The 17,533-nt window shown below is 44.0% G+C and overlaps 1 protein-coding gene across 5 annotated transcripts in view; it reads right to left on the bottom strand.

Moving 5' to 3' along the window:
* EVL (Enah/Vasp-like) overlaps nt 1-17,533 on the bottom strand; it is a 195,568-nt gene that overhangs the window by 120,949 nt on the left and 57,086 nt on the right. The window contains exon 1 of one of the 5 annotated variants that reach the window (XM_019552504.1): nt 5,791-5,924. The exons of the other annotated variants lie outside the window; for them this stretch is intronic. Within the exon in view, the coding sequence (XP_019408049.1) occupies nt 5,791-5,801 (11 nt within the window). The 5' untranslated portion in view covers nt 5,802-5,924. Of the gene's footprint in view, nt 1-5,790; nt 5,925-17,533 lie in introns of those variants that run through there. 5 annotated transcript variants of the gene reach the window in all.

Genomic DNA, 17,533 nt, shown 5'->3' with positions numbered 1-17,533 from the left:
GACAAGGAACAATGGACACAAGTTATTAGAGAATCCGGGGACAACAGGGCAGACCCTACAATGAGAGACCGCGGGACCTGAACCTGTTCAGCCTTCACAAGAGAAGGCTGAGGGGTGACCTGGTGACGTCTATAAACTCACTAGTGGGGACCAGAAGGGTTTGGGAGAGATCCCGTTTCCCCTAGCACACCCTGGCCTGACAAGGAATAATGGCCACAAGTTATTGGAGAGTAGGTTTAGATTAGACATCCGCAAGAATTACTTCATGGTCAGGGCGGCTAGGAGCCGGAACCAACTTCCAAGGAAAGTGGTGCTGGCTCCTACCCTGGGGGTCTTTAAGAAGAGGCTTGATGGAGTCATTTGAGCCCAGTTTTTCTTCTGCCCAGGTGGGGGGTCAGACTTGAAGATCTACAAGGTCCCCTCCGACTCGACTTCTATGATATAAACAACCCCTCATGCGAAAAGTAATGAATTATCTCTGGTAATGGTCAGCAACATGGCAGCTTACGGTATGGCTTCTAGTCTGTGGAGTGATTACTGTGAAGCGCAGTATTTGGTTATTTTTTGTCTAGTTTTGTCCACGCAGTTACTATGAGGACATTTGGTTTGTGGATTACATGATATCAGAAGATATACCACACTTTGGCTAGGGCCAGAAATTACACATAAACCAGTAAAAGTTATCCGAAACCGGTTCAAATCTGTAGCACAACAGAAGCTCAGTGCGCTTAAACTGCTTTCAAAATGGCTGAAACTGGTTTAAGATAAATGAGGATGGATGTAGTATCAGACTTAACTGATTTAGGTTAAATCGGTTTATTGAACTTCTGTCCCAGATCCCCTACAGATTCAAGTTAGTTTTGCCCTGCCCTGCAACCCCCGCCCTCCGTCCCCTGCAGGGTGGGGAGGCTAGCTTTGGCCCAAGCTCTCTGATTCAGCCCAGCACGGAGGCTCTACTGCCTCCTGTCTTCTGGCTTGGGCCATCACAAACATGTGGCTGCACAGACATCACAGACATGATTTCTGGAATCAAAAGTGATTCACTTGCTTATTGATTCAATCTACGCTGCTTAGACTAACCTACAAAGACTGAATCGATTCAGCATCAGGCTTTTTGACAGTCTATACTTAGCCTTTGGGAAAGGCATATGCAGGGTCCATGGATTCTGATGGGTTTGTTGTGGGAGTGTTGACTGTTGTAGCAGCAGACATGCGTCAACAGGTTTTGCATCCATTGTTAAAGAGGAGCTGTATCTGATTTGGTTATGTAAAAGAGGGGTGAATAAAAATTAACTTCCAAATGCTATGAAGTTGAGAGTCACTAATCTGCTGATTTCTTTCAATACAAATAACTTAATTTTAATATGAAAATACAAAATAATCCAATTGTAATTACCACTGTTATTACAAAAGACACTGGATATTCCAGTCCTGGAACAGACCCCTATCCTGTTAGGCGTACAATGCTTTTCATCTGTAAATCTCAAACAGCAAGGTAAACATGGTAAAAATGCCATGTTACCACACTATAATTGCAAAGGAAAACCATAGAAGTGTTTTGCAGCGGATGAGGGACATTTCTCCTGTTCCCTGTTTGATATTATCTTGCCTGGTTACATGGAATTAAAACAGAGAGACAGTGAAAAGGAGCAAGCAGGAAAACAAATATACGCTGGAAATAAGGTCCCTGGAGAATGGAACAACAGGGAAGCCACAAGCTGAGGATATGTTTAATTGTTGGACCCTATCTAGCCTTATAGGTTTACAATTCCCAGACCCAAGGTTCAGAACAGGAATTAGACAAATTCATGGAGGACATGTCCATTGGGAGTTATTAACAGAACAGTCAAGCGAAGTATCCTTGGACATCCCTAAATCAATGATGGTTGAGGCCAGGAAGGGTATGACAGGGGATGGACATTAGAGCTGTGCAAAGCTTTGGTGGCTGATTTGATTTGGAGGAGATTCGGTGGCTGAACCTCCAAATCTGAATCGAATCAGGAGACCCTTTAATCTCTCTGAATTGAACTGGAACCCTCCAAATCAGTTTGAAGAGATTCAACGATTCAGCCACAGACACAGCTTTAAAGGTTTTTTTCTATATACCTTGAAGTAACAGGCAGCTCGTGAATGCTGAGATGCTCAGGTGGATGGAGTGTCCCACAGAAGCGCGGCGGCGGACCTGGTACTTCAGGTCTACTCCCGAGTCTGCTGTGGAGCGTGCAGGACCCCTGCCCCCTGGCTCTGCAACTGGTGCCTCCTTGATCACCAAGCTGGGAGGGGGGTGCAGGGGTTCTGCTGCCAAGCATGTGGCGGGGGGGGGGGGCGGCACGCTCCTGTAGGATGCTCCACCTGCCCCACCATCTCAGCATTCACGAGCTCCGCCTGGTACCTCGAGGTATGTAGAAAAAAACCAAAGTCTATGGCTGAATCACTGATTTTCCGATTCGAAATTGAATCTTCAGAGTCAGACAAATCGAATCGGGATAGTGATCCGAACCAGCAAATCTGATCACTGTCTCCCCCACAATTGGGCCAAATCCAAATCCAATACTGCCCACTTTGCACACCCCTAATAGACATGTCCTGTTCATATACTCTCCTTCCAAAGCATCTCATACTTGCCACTGTCAGAGACAGGATACTGGGCTAGATGGACTGCTGGTCTGACCCAGTACAGCCTGGCTTGTGGTCTAAGGGCCATTAAGCCTAGGTGCCCAGACATTTGCATCCAAGTTCTCCAGAAAGTAATAAAGTTTCCATTTACATTCTAGGCAGACCTATGGATTTAAATAATTCAATAAGTTCTTCTACTGCAACGAGACAATCCAGTAATAATGGTAATAACAATTCGATTATTTTATACACTGCCATTTGATATAGTAACATCTTATTCCTGCTTAAGTAATACTAGCAACTGCAATGAAACGAGCCCACTTTAAGATTCTTGTGAAGGTCCTGGGTCAACAGATTAGACCAATTAGCATGCTCTATCACCCTCGGCATCACATGTATTCAGCATCCCCATGCTTCAAAATGGCGGTGGGGGGTATGCAAGAAATGCTGCAGGTGCTTTACTTAAAGCACCCTGCCCTGGAGCATGTGTAAAGACATGGAGAGATACTAAGGATACAAGGGGGCTCCTAGAGACAAGTGGCATTTTGAGGCAAGAATAAAGTTAGCCAAGACCCAGACACAAAGGCCTTTTGCTGTTTTATCCTTTGCTGCATACTGCTGGGTAAATAAACCATCCTTTATTATAAAGAAGCTATTTTGAGCCCCTTTAGCCAGCTGTAAATCAGAGGTGACTGAAGGAAGAGTGGTATAAAGGGGTCTGACAAGCTGGAACTGTTCTATTATTGTGGTTGGCAAAGCTGGGGTGGGAGTGAGGGGAGCCTGCAACCCAGAGACCCAGTCTAAAACTGGTGGGTCTGTGCGATCCCATCCAGAAGCAGTGCATTTGGGAGGGATTGCCAAGGGCTGAAAGCCTGCCCCTGTACTGTGACCCCCACAGGAACTAGCTGCTTTATGAACTCAAAGCTGGATTCTACACGGCATGAACTCTGGTTTTGATCCAGTAAAGCCCACATGAATATCATGGCTCAAGATCATACTAGCTGTCACATGTTCACCCCAACTTCCAAGGGAGCAGTCTTAATTAACGAGGAAATACATGCAAAGTTCTCCGAGGCTGTGAACTGCTACTTTGCAAACATTTACCTGACCTTTTAGTTTCATTTTTCATCATTTTTTTTTCCTTCCATCAAATTTTCTCACAGGTCTAATCACTATTATTGAGATCAGAAATAACTTCCATGGCCTTATCCAGGGACCTGTTCCACCCTGCAAAAAACCGACTGCTCAAGGGACATAAACACAGCATACTTTCAACATACTGTGCTTTTTAATACTCCGCTAAGACTGGCTACCAGAAGCCACGTTCATGTGGTCAAACCTGTTATACAAGAAATAGCAGGTTCAGGATGCTAATCTACTTCGTCCAATGTTAGCTTTAAAAAAGAGGTGTAAGTATGAAATGATCTATGTTGAGATGTGGTTTGTATCACCTTCATGTACATTAACCTCACCGGCTAGCTAGACACGAGGCTACAGCCGCATTCCTGCAGCCTGTCAGGTGAACTGCAGACTTGAAGGCCTGCAGCCCAGATGTAATCAGTAAAGCCTGCGCTAGCACACCGTGTTAGCCTGTCTCACTCTGTTTCAGGGAGTTTCAAGTAAGCCGTACTGCAAAAACAACACAAATTGAAGAGAGCCCAGGGTAACAGATATTTTCCACAGGGCTGAATTTCATTTCAGAGCTGTTGTAACCTTCTGCACCTGCAGTGCAATTCAGAAGAGAATCCAGATTGGTTAGCAGTACATGTATTTACATGTAAATAACAAAACAAGCTGCTGGGTAGGGGAGAATCAAGCCCAGAGTTGCTCCAGATTTATGTGAATACAACTGGGAGCAGATTCTGACCCTACATGTAGCTCATACTCTGAAAGTTTTAATACTAGCTGGTGGACTCCGTTTTAAACTCTCAGTTTTCAGTTCTGATAAGTTCTTGTGAAACTGCACCCGTTAATTTAAGGAAAAGTTTAAAAGCAAACTCCAACTGGGAATATCTCCATGCAGCATCTTAAAAATATATAATCAAAATTGTGGTGGAAAAGTCATAACTAGCAATTTGGCAATTAAAAATCCCCTACCTATCAGAACACTGAGCATTCACAAGAGCATGCCTTGCTCCAAGCAGGAAGCCTCCCCTTGAACTTCAGGTTATTCAAACCACAGATGCCTGCCTCTGTTTTCTACAGCACTTTCACTCGCTCACTTTTTTCCTTTTGTAACAAAGTGTGGTTCTTTTTGGTATCTTGCAAGCACCCTTCCAGTACAGGCACCAAGTTCTTAAGAGTCTTCTTTCGTATGGCTGACTTAGAGCAACAGTTATAAGTCCACTTGAAGGTTAGTTAGCCAGTCTAATGCCCTTGAGGAAAGAGAATGTGTATCTGCAACGTCACGGTCATATTTGTATAGACGACAGTGTTATGTCCATAGTGTGATAAGGATTGCTAAAGTCACATCTTGCAGCACCTCTAATACACCATTTGTGCATCAAGTGACCACAACAACCATCAATAAGAATCGTGTTTGTAAATTAAGGAAAAAAACACTGTGGGTCTGATGTGACTGTGACATGTGCCAAGACAAAAGTTGTAAAAGTAACCATAAATGAGTAAGCCATTGCTATCACAAACTATTTTCTTTCACCATTAATCTCCAGAAATTAAAGCAAGCAACTAATTTTGGAAAATAGCAAAACGACATGCACAAATCAGAAGTTGCACCATCAACAGAAAATGTCAATTTTAGATCCTGACCGCAGCGTTCAGTCACTGTGAAGTCCTTTCAGTACTCCAGCAGCACAATGCTTTAAACAAAAGTTTCCAAATATTCACACATGCAAATTACAAGCACAACACTAATAATCAGCACAAAGACGCATACAACATAGTAAAACAACATAAAGCCTTGATCCATCAATGGGAGTTGCAATTCTAAGAGAGACAAACAAATGTGAGTTCCATCAGTGATGAACGTGGCTCACTTGAATCAAAGTCATTCGCTCCTTTGTCAAGAGCAGAATGAGAATGATTTATTATTGCTGCAAAAATCCAATAGACTTTCATGACTGAAAGACAATCCTTCTGCAAACAAGTGCTAATAACACATCACTTTTGTTCAATGAAACCACAACACATCCAAGCTGAGTTCCTGATACTCACCTGCTTGCCATTGAGGAAAGAAGTCTGGGGGAGATTCAGAAGCAACAGACTCCCCTTCAGGCACCTGAACTTTGTGCTAAACAATGTATTCTGCTTCCCCAAACGACAGAGCAGAACATCAGCTTAGCAGGCACATAGGTTGAGAGTCTATGCAAAATCTTGTAACCAAAACAGGAAAAGGAAGTTTTACAAAAAAGAAGAGCGTGAGAGAGCAGGAAATAACACTTCTTTTTTTTAAATCCATTTTCATCATATTTGGATTAAACGAAACAGGTGTATGGATTAAGATTAGACCAGTTGCCATTTTCTTTATCGATAAAGTTATAATAGAAACATTTTATTACTTGGTATGAGCTCAGTGACACAAAAGTAATGTGCAAAGAATGACAGATATTCATTTGTTCCACGTTCTCACTGTGCTTGGACACCAAAGTCTTGCCTATGATGAGGACCAACTCTGATCTTGGCAGTCAGTGTCTCAGTTTAAACCATCACTCTAGGCAGGGAAAGCCAACATTTGCCTTGGTGGAGCTTACCTAAAGGTTCAAACAATATTCAGCAAAATATTCCAGTTGCTGAAAATCAGAGCCATCCCCAGTATATTCAAGGCAAGAAGTTTTGCTGCAAGGAGTTCCTACCCCAAGAAATGTATATTTAATGTATCCCTACTCATGCTGAATAGCACTTGTTTGGTATTGAGTAACCTGGTTCAGCCCTGGGTTACTCAATACCAAGCAGTCCCAAATAGGAGACTGCAAACTTTGGAGATGACAAAGAAGGGTTAGCTGCCTTAACTCTACTTTAAAAGCCCTTATGGGTACGGACAGAAGTTACACATAAACTGGCTTAATTAATCAGAAACCAGTTAAACCTGTAACAGAACAGAAGTTCAGTGCACTTAAATCTCTTAAAATGGCCAAAACCAGTTTAAGATAAACCTGGTTGGATGCAGTATCAGACTTAACTGATTTAGGTCAAGCTGGTTTATGGAATTCCTGTCCCAAACCCCTTCCCAGTTCAAGTTAACTCACAGTCCCCCAGCATCCCAGGATGCTTTGTAGCCCTGGACTCTGCTGTCTGCTCCAGAGGAGTAGGGTTGGCCTCACCCCTCTGCATCCAAGCTGGAGCACTGTTTTGGCTGGCTGGGGGCGGGGGGAGGGGGAATTAGAAACCTTGCTCTAAACCTCAGCCAGGTTCTGCCTAGTGGGGGCAGAGCAGCCCCTCTGTCTTTTCCCCTGCTCCATGCTCAAGCACAGGGGCAAGGAGCATGGCCAGCTGCTGCCCAGGCCAGTATACTGAGGCAGCAGAGGGGTTGGGAAGGGGTTGCTCTGGAGGAGAAGCAGCCCCTCCCACACTTCTACCCCCTACACTCTTTGCTAGAGGCAGAGAGGGCAGCCCTTGCATGGGTTTTGTCCCTCACTTGAGTGGAGCGTGCGGGAGGGGCATGCCCCCGCCTGGGGCTGTGGTGGGGAGGCAGGGCATTTAAATCCTCCCCCTGAGGGAGACCCAGGTTGCATTCCCATGCAGCCAGGAAGGGCCTCCCCACCTCATTCTGTGAGTCCCTGAACAGGGCATGGCATCCCACTCTGCTCAACCGGGAGCAACATCTTGGCAGGGACTGCTTCCCCCTTGAGTGGAGGACAGAAGCCGGGTGGGGGCTTTCCCCCCCTAGGCAAACTGGAGCTGGGGTCCCATTCAGGCCAGGGAGCAGGGTTTAAAGCCCCCCTTCCCCTGGCCTCAGTATGCTGGCCCCAGGTTGGGGCCTGGCTACCCCCTCTGTGCTTGAGCAGGAGGTGGGGAAAGTCTTGAACGGCTTCTCTCCTCCCTCTGCTTTCGCAGTGGCTGGGAGGTGTACTCTGGCACTCCCCAACTTTTGGCCTGACGCACTGCAGGCCTGTGGCTGCATTTCTGGAATCAAAAGTGAATGTCTGTTCACTTGCTAATCGGTTCAGTCTACACGGTTTAGACTAACCTGGAAAGATTTAATCGATTCAGCCTCTGGGTTTTTTAATTTCTACACTTAGCCTATAAGCCCTGAATTAAACTACCTTCAATTTGTAGGACAGAGTCTGTCTAGGTTAAATACCATTCCAAAGTTCATTCAGAAGCAAGGGTCCTTTATGTCCTAGCTACTGCTCTGGAAAATACGTCATCTGCTATTTCCTTCATACAGTTTGTTCTGCATAGTGTCTCGCCTGCTCTCTGGTAACTGAGTGCCAGGGGTAACTGCTGATCATTTCTAGAGACTACATGCTTTCTTTTCCACTGTGTGGTGCACATGAGCATACATACAAGCACATGTGTGCACGTGTGAACAGTGAGAATAAGTTAAAAGTTACTTTTCTTGTTGCTAATGCATCCTCCAGTTGACCTGTTCTGCTATGTCCAACTAACACAGTGTGTCTTGGTATGAGAGGCAGAGAGACAGTCTAGTAGTAGTGAGAAAAGATTTTGAATCCTGAGAATTAAACCCCCCCCCCTGAGAAACTGAAGCTAGAAACAAGAACACGGAACCAAAAGAGAAGAATATTAAAGTCTGGTTGTTTCAGTGCTACTTCTCCATGTGTGAAACTACAGTGTCAGCGATGAGCTGAACCGGTCAAGCTGACAGACTGGGTCATACAAGAAGAAACTAGCAGTAAAAACTCACTGAACCTCATTTCTCTCCTCAAGCCCGTGGTCTGAAAAGGCCTATGTATGTTGCAAATTATACTTGATACAAATTCTACCTCTTTAATCTTTTTCATAGGAAGTAGGCTTACTAGGGTGTGAATGGATTCACAGTAGGTGCAGAAGTTTATGCAAGATAGCCTTACTAGAGAGAACTCAGAAGATGAGATAAAATTGCAGGTAACATTATAGCAGGCTGGAAAATTAAGCTTTTAAAAAAAATTCATTAAAAAAAGTTTGATTTTTGGTAGTATGTTCAAAATTCTCATAGCAGTTCTAGATGCATATTGCTTGTCGTCTCCAATTAGTCTAATACAGTGGTTCCCAATGTGGTGCCCCTCAAAGTTTATTCAGGTGTCTGTGTGCATTTCACGATCAGTAAAAATCATTATTCCAACAAAAAATGCTGTCTTATTGGTGCCTGCTGCTTTTTCTTTTAAATTTGAATGTGCCCTTTTGCACATTAACATTGGGAATCCCTGGTCTAATACATACAAAGTCCAGAATCCTGAAAATTAACTTTACAAAATGAAAATAACTGAAGAGGAAAAAAGAAAAAAAAAAATATCAATGAAACTCCAGAGACTCTGGCCGCCCTTCTCATTCGTAGTCTCCAGGAGAAATGAGCACACGCCAGAAAATGCTGTAAAATAAAACTCTGCTTCTCTTGAATTCATTTAGTCCTTTTTTTAAACATCATTCATTTAACATTTTGAAGCAAATTGACTTTAAAACCCTCAGTTCTTTCCCCACGACATCATTTGAACTGGCTTGTAGTGTGTGTTCACAGTTAAATACAGTGGGCTACGTGGGAGGTGAGTCTCACCAGTCTTTGTGTTATTGCGACATTCTTCTCAAATACCTGATAGAGCCTCTGTGCCGTCCCAAGATGATAAAGCACCTACTGGATCACATCGCTTAACCTGTGCCCAGTTCTCAGAATTGCAAGGTTAGTGAATTATTCCCCTGCCCTACCTTATCTTGCATATGTATTTTGGTCATTCTCCCCACCTCCCCTGGATAAATCAGGCACTGTATCAGGATAACTTTACAAACTATCACTGCAAATTGCACTGGTGTGCAAGGAACACAGCAATCATCCTTGACACGGCCACTGTGACAGCATGTAACTTTAGTACATGTAGTGCATGCAGGGCTGCTGTAGAAAGCAGACCAATCAGAAGGTGAAGCAGCCCCTGTCCTGTGCCTCTGCTAGCAGTCTGCAGTCCACACACATTGTTATTTTTATATTTGACAGATCAGGAATAGATAGATTTAAACAAGACCACTCATTTCAGTAAGAGATGACAACTGCTTAGTGTGCTAATGCCTTAGTGCTGTATCTCCACATTAATACATAATACTATGATTTCCATGTCCTTGCTTTGCTTGTACTCTTAGTAATATATTATCTTCTTACATCCACATTTATAAATCATAGATGATTTTCATCCTCTCTACTAATTATTACCAGCCTATGGGTAATAATCAGCCGACGAAAATAGTCTAGTCCTTTCACCGTTCGTTCTCATCAGTATCTAGTTTGTTTCATTTTCAAATTCTCTTGCAGTAATTGACACAAGGCTGTAATACCTGGGTTGCAAACCCTGCAGGGAAATGTTTACATCCCAATAAAATACTGTTTTTATTCACGTTTAAAAATGACTCATGAAAACATTCCTCTTCACATTAACTTTTATAACAATGCTATTTTCCTGAAGATCGAGGTTGAGCCTAGACCAGCGTTTCTCAGCCTGTGTGTTGTGACCTAAAAGTGGGTCGCAAGGATATGAAAGGGTCATGAACAACCTTTAAAAAGGGATAAACAAACTTTAAAAACGATCCTTTTTTAAAAGGAGAAAAACATGGGAAGCCATTGCATTTCCCTTGCAGGCTGGCAGAGTTCCAGCTACAAGGGGCTGCTTGGGGCCCCCTCCCCCACACATTGGGAGGCTGGGGGGAGGGGACACTGGGTCGGAAGTGAAGGCCACTGGATGGTGACTGGCTGTCAATGTTTACAAACGGGTCCTGGTACATAAAAGGTTGAGAACCACTGCCCTAAACTATAGGGCTCTGCGAAACACCTGCGTTTCGTTTCGGTTTTGGAGTCGCCTTTTCAGAGGGACAGTGTTTTGTTTCAGTTTTTCAAATCACTGTCCCATTTCATTTAGACTGAAACTGTTTCAAAGATGTTTCAGAATTTTGATGGTGTTTCTGCCATAGGCTATAATGGGGAATCACAAACTACCTATAACTTTGCCATTTCTTTGCCACTTCTGATTCAGATGAAACTTGCAGAGATACTAGCCCCTTCTTAGGCCATGAAGTCTGCCAAGTTTCAAGGAGAAAAGTGCAGGTCTTTCTAGGAAACTGCACCTCAAGGTGCAGACAAGCAAAATTCATGACAGGTGTGACTCTGTATGTTAAGGTGCAGCAGGATGAAAACTGCAGGGATGGTAGCCCCTGTTTCACTCTCACAACTCCACTGCAACCAATAAGCCTCAGGCCTCTCAAAGATTTTACAGGTCTGGGCTTTCCCCAGCTAGGACAGTGCAGTGGCTGGAGGTTATCATGTGCCTCCTGTTCCTACCCACCTTTCACCAGGGAGGTTCATGATCCTGGTATTTCCTGGGGTGCAGTTTTATGTCATGCCCAGGATGATGTAGGGCCTCCTCCCTGTATAGCTGCAACCCTTATACACTGAGGGCAGCCAGATGAATAATGTATCTGGGTCAAATGAATAGGTATCTAGGTCAGATGAATATGTATCTAGGTCACTGTGTAAGAACGTAATTGGCGGTCAGTAAATATTCACAATTGGAATGAAGTGACTGGTCACTGCTGACTATAACTAAGAGCAGATTCCCGCCATTAAGCGGAGAACTCTGAGCACACCAAGGAGACACAGTCAGCAGATTGGCCACCTGCAGACACCTTCTGCTCGCCAGCCGTTCTTCATTTGGCATATCTCATTCACCGGTTTGTCTGATCGTCTCGTCAAAGAGCTCTCGGAAGTTTACTGATCGAAAGTGTATTATAATTTTTCCCTGTGCATGAGCTGTTGACCAGTTCTGGGACTACTGAGTCGGGCAGCCGCACCTAGCCTCCGGGTTAGAAAGTAAGGGCTCGGCTCAGGAACCCCATGAACCAACAGACCCCTTTAGACCGTTCTGTTTTATGCACTGTAACTGAACAAGTCAGCTATCCTGCCTACGCTGCGACCATCGGTAGCGTAACTACAATAAACCTTTCATACAACCAATACGCTTCAAGCCGCCTGACTCCTACTTGCCGCTACTCCCCACCTGTCCAGTCATCTATCCCTTCTGCGCCAAGCCGGTCATGCCGACCCAGGCTCGCAGGTCAAGGGTACACCGGTTATGAGGTGCAACACTCCAGATGTCCAAGGCAAAGTGTAAGGCCACTGGCAGACCTGATCTGTGGAGCTCTTTCCTCAAGTACTCCCTGCATGCCTTATATGGGGAGGGCACCACTATCTCGCTGAAGGTGGTGTGTGCAGTCACTTGACAGGACGGGGCCACATGCGCCATGAGTTCCCTGAACCCTGGCTGCTCAACTAGGGAGAAGGGCTGGCCATCCAAAGCAAGCATCTCCCCAATGCTCTGAGTGATCTTGCTCACCTTTGCAACGCAAACCCCTTTCTGTCCACCTTTGCACTACTATTGCAGGGTGGCCTGCCTCTGCTTTGGGGGGGCAGGGACTTTGGAGTGAGAGGGGGACTTCCCTTGGGCATGCTCCCACAGGTGCCAGGCTGAGGAGCAGCAAGGGCAAGGGGGTGGTGCCTCCTGAGATGCATCAGCATCACTGTGGTGCTGAAGGATTTCTCCTTCTTTCCGCGGCTGGTCTTACACAGGCAGTGCAGGCAGATAGCATACCTGGGATCATCTGCCACCTCAGAATGATCCCACACCACACTACCCCCTCGCTTCTGGGGTGCAGGTCCGGATCCTGCCTGACCCCCTCCTCAGCAGGCAGAGGCACAACAACAGGAGGACCTGACTCAACTGAGGTTGCCTCCACAACCTCAACATGAACCTCAGGGAAGGAGACCTGGCTGTAGGGGAACTTGGATGGAATGGAGCACAAATGCAGATTCCTCCTCAGTCCCCTAAATTTCTTTTGCTAGTGTGCTCAGGTACCCTGCTTCCAGATCTAACTCCTCCTCTGGCACTGGAAGGCTTAGGCTAGGAACTAAAATGGGGGTGGAGGAGGCTGTCATGTTGCTCGTGCATGCTGGGGGTTATTATTATGGCTGGTGTTATTGGAGGGGGTGCAGATGCAGGCACTGGTCCCACCGCCTTGCCACCACTAGCACCAGAAACCTCATGCCTGCTAGTGCTAGGGAAGAGGCTGGATTTAAGTTGAGAGGGGAGGAGACTTACAGGTCTTCCTCTCCCCCCCTCCCCCACCCCGGCCAGAAGACTTGGCTCCTGCCTTTCCAGCACACTTCATATTTTGTGTGCTGGAAAAAAATGTGCGTCTGTGTCATAAATGTATGTGTACTGAGTGCTTTCCTGCAGTGCACGGTGATGAGATACTGCCAGGCGAAGCACTGCTTTCTTTTTGTTTGGGGAGGTAGGGGGGAAATAAGAACAAATAACAGGATTTTTGGGGAAGGGTAGCCAAGGTTAAATAAATAGGAAAGGATTGGCAATGGTGACAAATTGGTAGCAAGGCACTAGCAAGCTGCAAGCTTACAAATGCTGCTCTTGCTGTAGACACAGACACAGCTGCAAAATGGCAGAGAGCAGTTCACAAACAGCCGTTTATGGTGCTTCTCTCTCCCTCCCCCAGAGCGCTGGGATTGGAAGGGACCTCCGGGACAGATCATTGCCACTGGCCAGCTACCGATGTCAATATCAGAGCAGTCCTTCCCTCCCTCCTCCCCCTCCCTCTTAGCTTCTCTTTCCCTGCAAGCCCGCTTCCGAAACAGCTCTGAAACGTTTCGGAAACATCCAAATCATTTCAAAACATTTCTGGAACGTTTTGGATGGCCCATTGCATTTCAGAGCTGTTTTGGAACCTTGTGTTCGTTTCGGTGTTTCAACCACCAAAACGTCTGAATCCGAAACAAAACAAAATTTCGCCGAAATTTCACATAGCCCTATCCGACTGACATGGCCTCTTTCTATCAATAGTCTGAGTCATTGTTGAGCAGCGATCAGTCTACACCAACTACCCTTAAAACAGCTATAAGAGTCCTCAGAAAAAAAACATAATTTATACTCTGTTTATACTATTGCTATACATACTGCCATAGCATAAACAGCAGGCCATTATGAATTTCAAAGAAAAAAAACCCAGCATAGCTTCAAAAGTTTGCCTCTAGTGATCTGGGCCCATAATTACATAAATAAATTTATCCAGCTGCACTTGGCACAAGTCTGGGGGTGGGCACAGCAAAGGTGGCTTAAGAGTTTGGCTTAAACTACTACTAGGCACCAGCCTGGTACCTAACAAACAACTATTTTAAGTGGCCTGCCAGTGATGAGCCCTGGGAAAAGCACTCTTACTCAGTCTGCACATAATTTTCACGGAAAAACAAGATCTGATTAATATGCACAGTGATTTGGTTTGCTGAAAGAAAGTATTCTATTCTTTGAGATTTGCTTTTCTAACTGTAACTCTTCCTGAGGACTTGATTTTTGGAAGTGCTGACTTCCTGCAGCTCCTGCTGACTTCCACTGGAATCGCGGTTGCTCAGCTACTTGGAAAACCAGATCCCAACTGATATTTTATAAGTCACACAGTGTAACAGTGACAATGAATGGAATAAAATCCAGCTCTGACTTCTACTGCCCTGTTGTAAGCCAACTTAACTTCATTAATCACTATGGTATACATTCCAGAAGTGTCTCTACTTACCCATTTGCATTGCTAAAATGTCTCAGTGGGTTTAGACTGGAAAAGAGAGTACTTAGAAGGAAAACATCACCTTGGGACAAATTACAAATAGGACCCAGTAGTGATTCCAATTTGGACCTTAGAAAAGAAACATGGTTGGTGCCATCTGTTTACGGCTGTGCAAGAAGGCAGAATTTCTTGCACACAGGACACAGGCTTTAGCTGCAGTGGTGTAGATATGTCTGTGAACTTTTTAGCAACATGCCTACTGAATGCACTAGATGAGGGGTGTTATTATAAGTAGGACTAGACACTGTGTGCATTTCCTTTCTAGAGAAAGCTGCATTACCAAGTCACATATGGTTTTTGGATGACATGGAGGATAATCAGTTCTAGGACTTACAGATTGAATTCTGACAGATTTCTGGTTCAGGCCGAAAATGATCACACATACCATTTCATTTTTTAAGAATGAAAAGATGCACAAAATAGGATGGGTTAGGATGCGTGTGCGACCCTCCCCCCTTATTTACAATGTTCCAAAATTAACCTGGCTTATTCAGGAAGTATTGAAGGTAAAGAGCTGTAAATATCTCCTTTTTTGATATAATGAACAAAGTATCTCACAATACCAAATAATCGTTATGCATTCATATTTGCCGTTTCATATTTATCGTTATTTACCTTAAAAACAACTCGTTACAATAAGCAAGCACTACAAAGTCCTATGCAAATTGAGTATTTGCATATGCTAATCCATTCTATGCAAGAGAGCATGATTAATAGACATAAGAATTGACTATTCAGATTGCACACTAATAAACTTTGAAATTCATCAGAAGCCATTGTATGTCCAATATATGCACAAATGCTGCATTATGACATGCATAAATATACACAGACACACATCCATGTTTGCAAAACTCATTTCACAGCTGTTAGCCATCTTTGAAAACAGGATTGATTTCTCCTGCTCCCAGATTTGCATCCACTACATATGCGAAGACCCATTTCTTAGTAAGAACCCTTACACACCCCTAATTTTTTTTTTTTTTTAAAGACCCAATCTTGCCCCACTGGAAGTTAACAGCAAAACCCTCATTGGCTCCACAATGAAAAAAGACATGGCTCTTCTCAGCTGTGAAGAGTCAGCTTATTTTATCTATATCAAATAGTTTGGACCACATTAGCCATTTAGACAGTATATTAGGAAGTACAGCATTACACAGTGGTTGCCTGAAATTCTCCTTCCTATGACTTGCAATACGTGGGCAGTGAGTCCAAAACCCACATTAAATAGCAATGGAACAATTTATAGACCATATGGAGAAAAAATAGTTGGTCAGTTCCCATACAAAGCACCTACAAAGATATTTATGCTGAAATCAGCTAAATGTGCCTCACAAATCAGTGAATTCCTGGAAACTGAAGCACCAGGAATTCAGGAATACTGATATGATCTGATCCACGTTTGCCAGAGAAAGTTTCCCTTACTGCATGAAAGGACTTGGGGTTGCAGGTGCCTCAGACTTTTTACACTGCTTATCAAACAACCCACTCCCCACTGCTCAGCTTCAAACAGCAGCACAAAGAAAGACGCTGTCTCCCAGCCCCTACTCACAGCCGGCAGGACTTCTACCGTAGACAGCTGGCAGGTAGCTCCACATCTGTGTAAGGAAACCACCACACCCTGCAGGCCTAATCCAAAACCTAGTGAAGTCTAGGCACGCAACGCCTACACTCTTTATGATTTCCTCCTGCCCTTTCAAAGTAAACTTTGAAGACTAAAAACTGTACATAAAGTTTGATATCCTGTTCTACACTACTGCTTTGAATTTTCCCTGAGATGTATTTTTCCATTGAAAAATAAAAGCTAAGTACCAACTTAGATCTAAACACCTGCCATCAATGGTTTCAAATGTTGGTTTATGCTCAAGCCAGCTCCAGGGGTATTCAGAGACATTCTCCCATATATTAATCAAATACAGAAAACTTGTGAACATCCGTTCTAGAACAGAAGTGCTTTCACTTTTACCCGGCACCATTTCCTTTCTCCTGTAAGCAGGTATTACAAGTGGTTTTAAGTGGCAGCAGGGGAAAACAAGGTGAGCTGTTTAATATTAAAATTGCCAAAATAAAGCAGTTTTATCAGTTTTCACATTTGAGATCACTAAATGGAGCATTAACTTTACAGAAGCATAAATCAGAGATGTGGAATCGCATCTGTATATTTTGTAGTTGCTCACATTTAGCATGAAACTCACTCCTGACGCTACCCAACATCACAAGCAAAATTCCTGAATACAGTAACCCAATGCTTTGCTTACAGCTTAAGATATATCTATATGTGTAAGATTCATTGCTTACAATGCCTACTATGACAGAGCCTTCACACACTGATGGAAATATTTTTGTCATAAGCATACCATTATAGATGTATAACAAAGTGGGAAGATACGGTTAGATCATACGAAACAAGAAAGGGTAGACTGGATGAAGACATGACAGAGTAGCAAGATGTGGCCTAAGAATCTGAAAACTGCCAAAAGTAATGAGAAAGGACATTTACTGTTGCTTTTTAGACAGCCCTCCCCTAGGGGCTAAAAAGAGATGAAATACAGTAGTATAATCCTCCAAGGTAGGAGCATGCATTCATTAGAAACTGAAAAACCACCTTCCAAACTTAAGTATCTTCCTTAATAAACAAACCCCAAAGCAGGATAATAAGCAGGTCATATTTTCTAGCAGGATTAAATCACTAGTTTTATTGTTAGGGAAGGAAGTCTAGTTAGAGAGAAATCTGTCAAGGTTATAAAAGGAAACTAAGCTAGAATAATGACAAGTTGAAGTCAATGCCAAGTACTGGAGAAAGAACAACAGCAATGTGAATGCTCACCTAAAGTCTTGCTTCCAAAAGCAATACTTCTCAGAACAAAGAGGGTTGGAAATGGTGGTTGGCTCATGCTGCCAGGAAGCTTCACCTGCCTCGGAGCATTTCCTTCAAGTATGGTAGGCAAGTTTGGCAGTGAACCATATTTAAGGGTATTATAGATCATTCCACTTCATTTGCAACTGAACTCCAACTAGCTTCAGGCATCAAGGACAACAAAAAGTCCTTTTTCAGATACGTGGGGAGCCGGAGGAAAAGCAAGGGCAATGTTGGACCCCTGCTAAACCAGATGGGGCAACTGACAACTGACGCCCAGGA

The sequence above is a fragment of the Crocodylus porosus genome, unplaced genomic scaffold (assembly GCF_001723895.1).
Source record: "Crocodylus porosus isolate Cpor-Errol unplaced genomic scaffold, CroPor_comp1, whole genome shotgun sequence".
In the NCBI taxonomy this organism is placed as follows: Eukaryota; Metazoa; Chordata; order Crocodylia; family Crocodylidae; genus Crocodylus; species Crocodylus porosus.
Note: the sequence above shows the minus strand (reverse complement) of the source record. Positions and strands in the feature narration are given on the sequence as shown.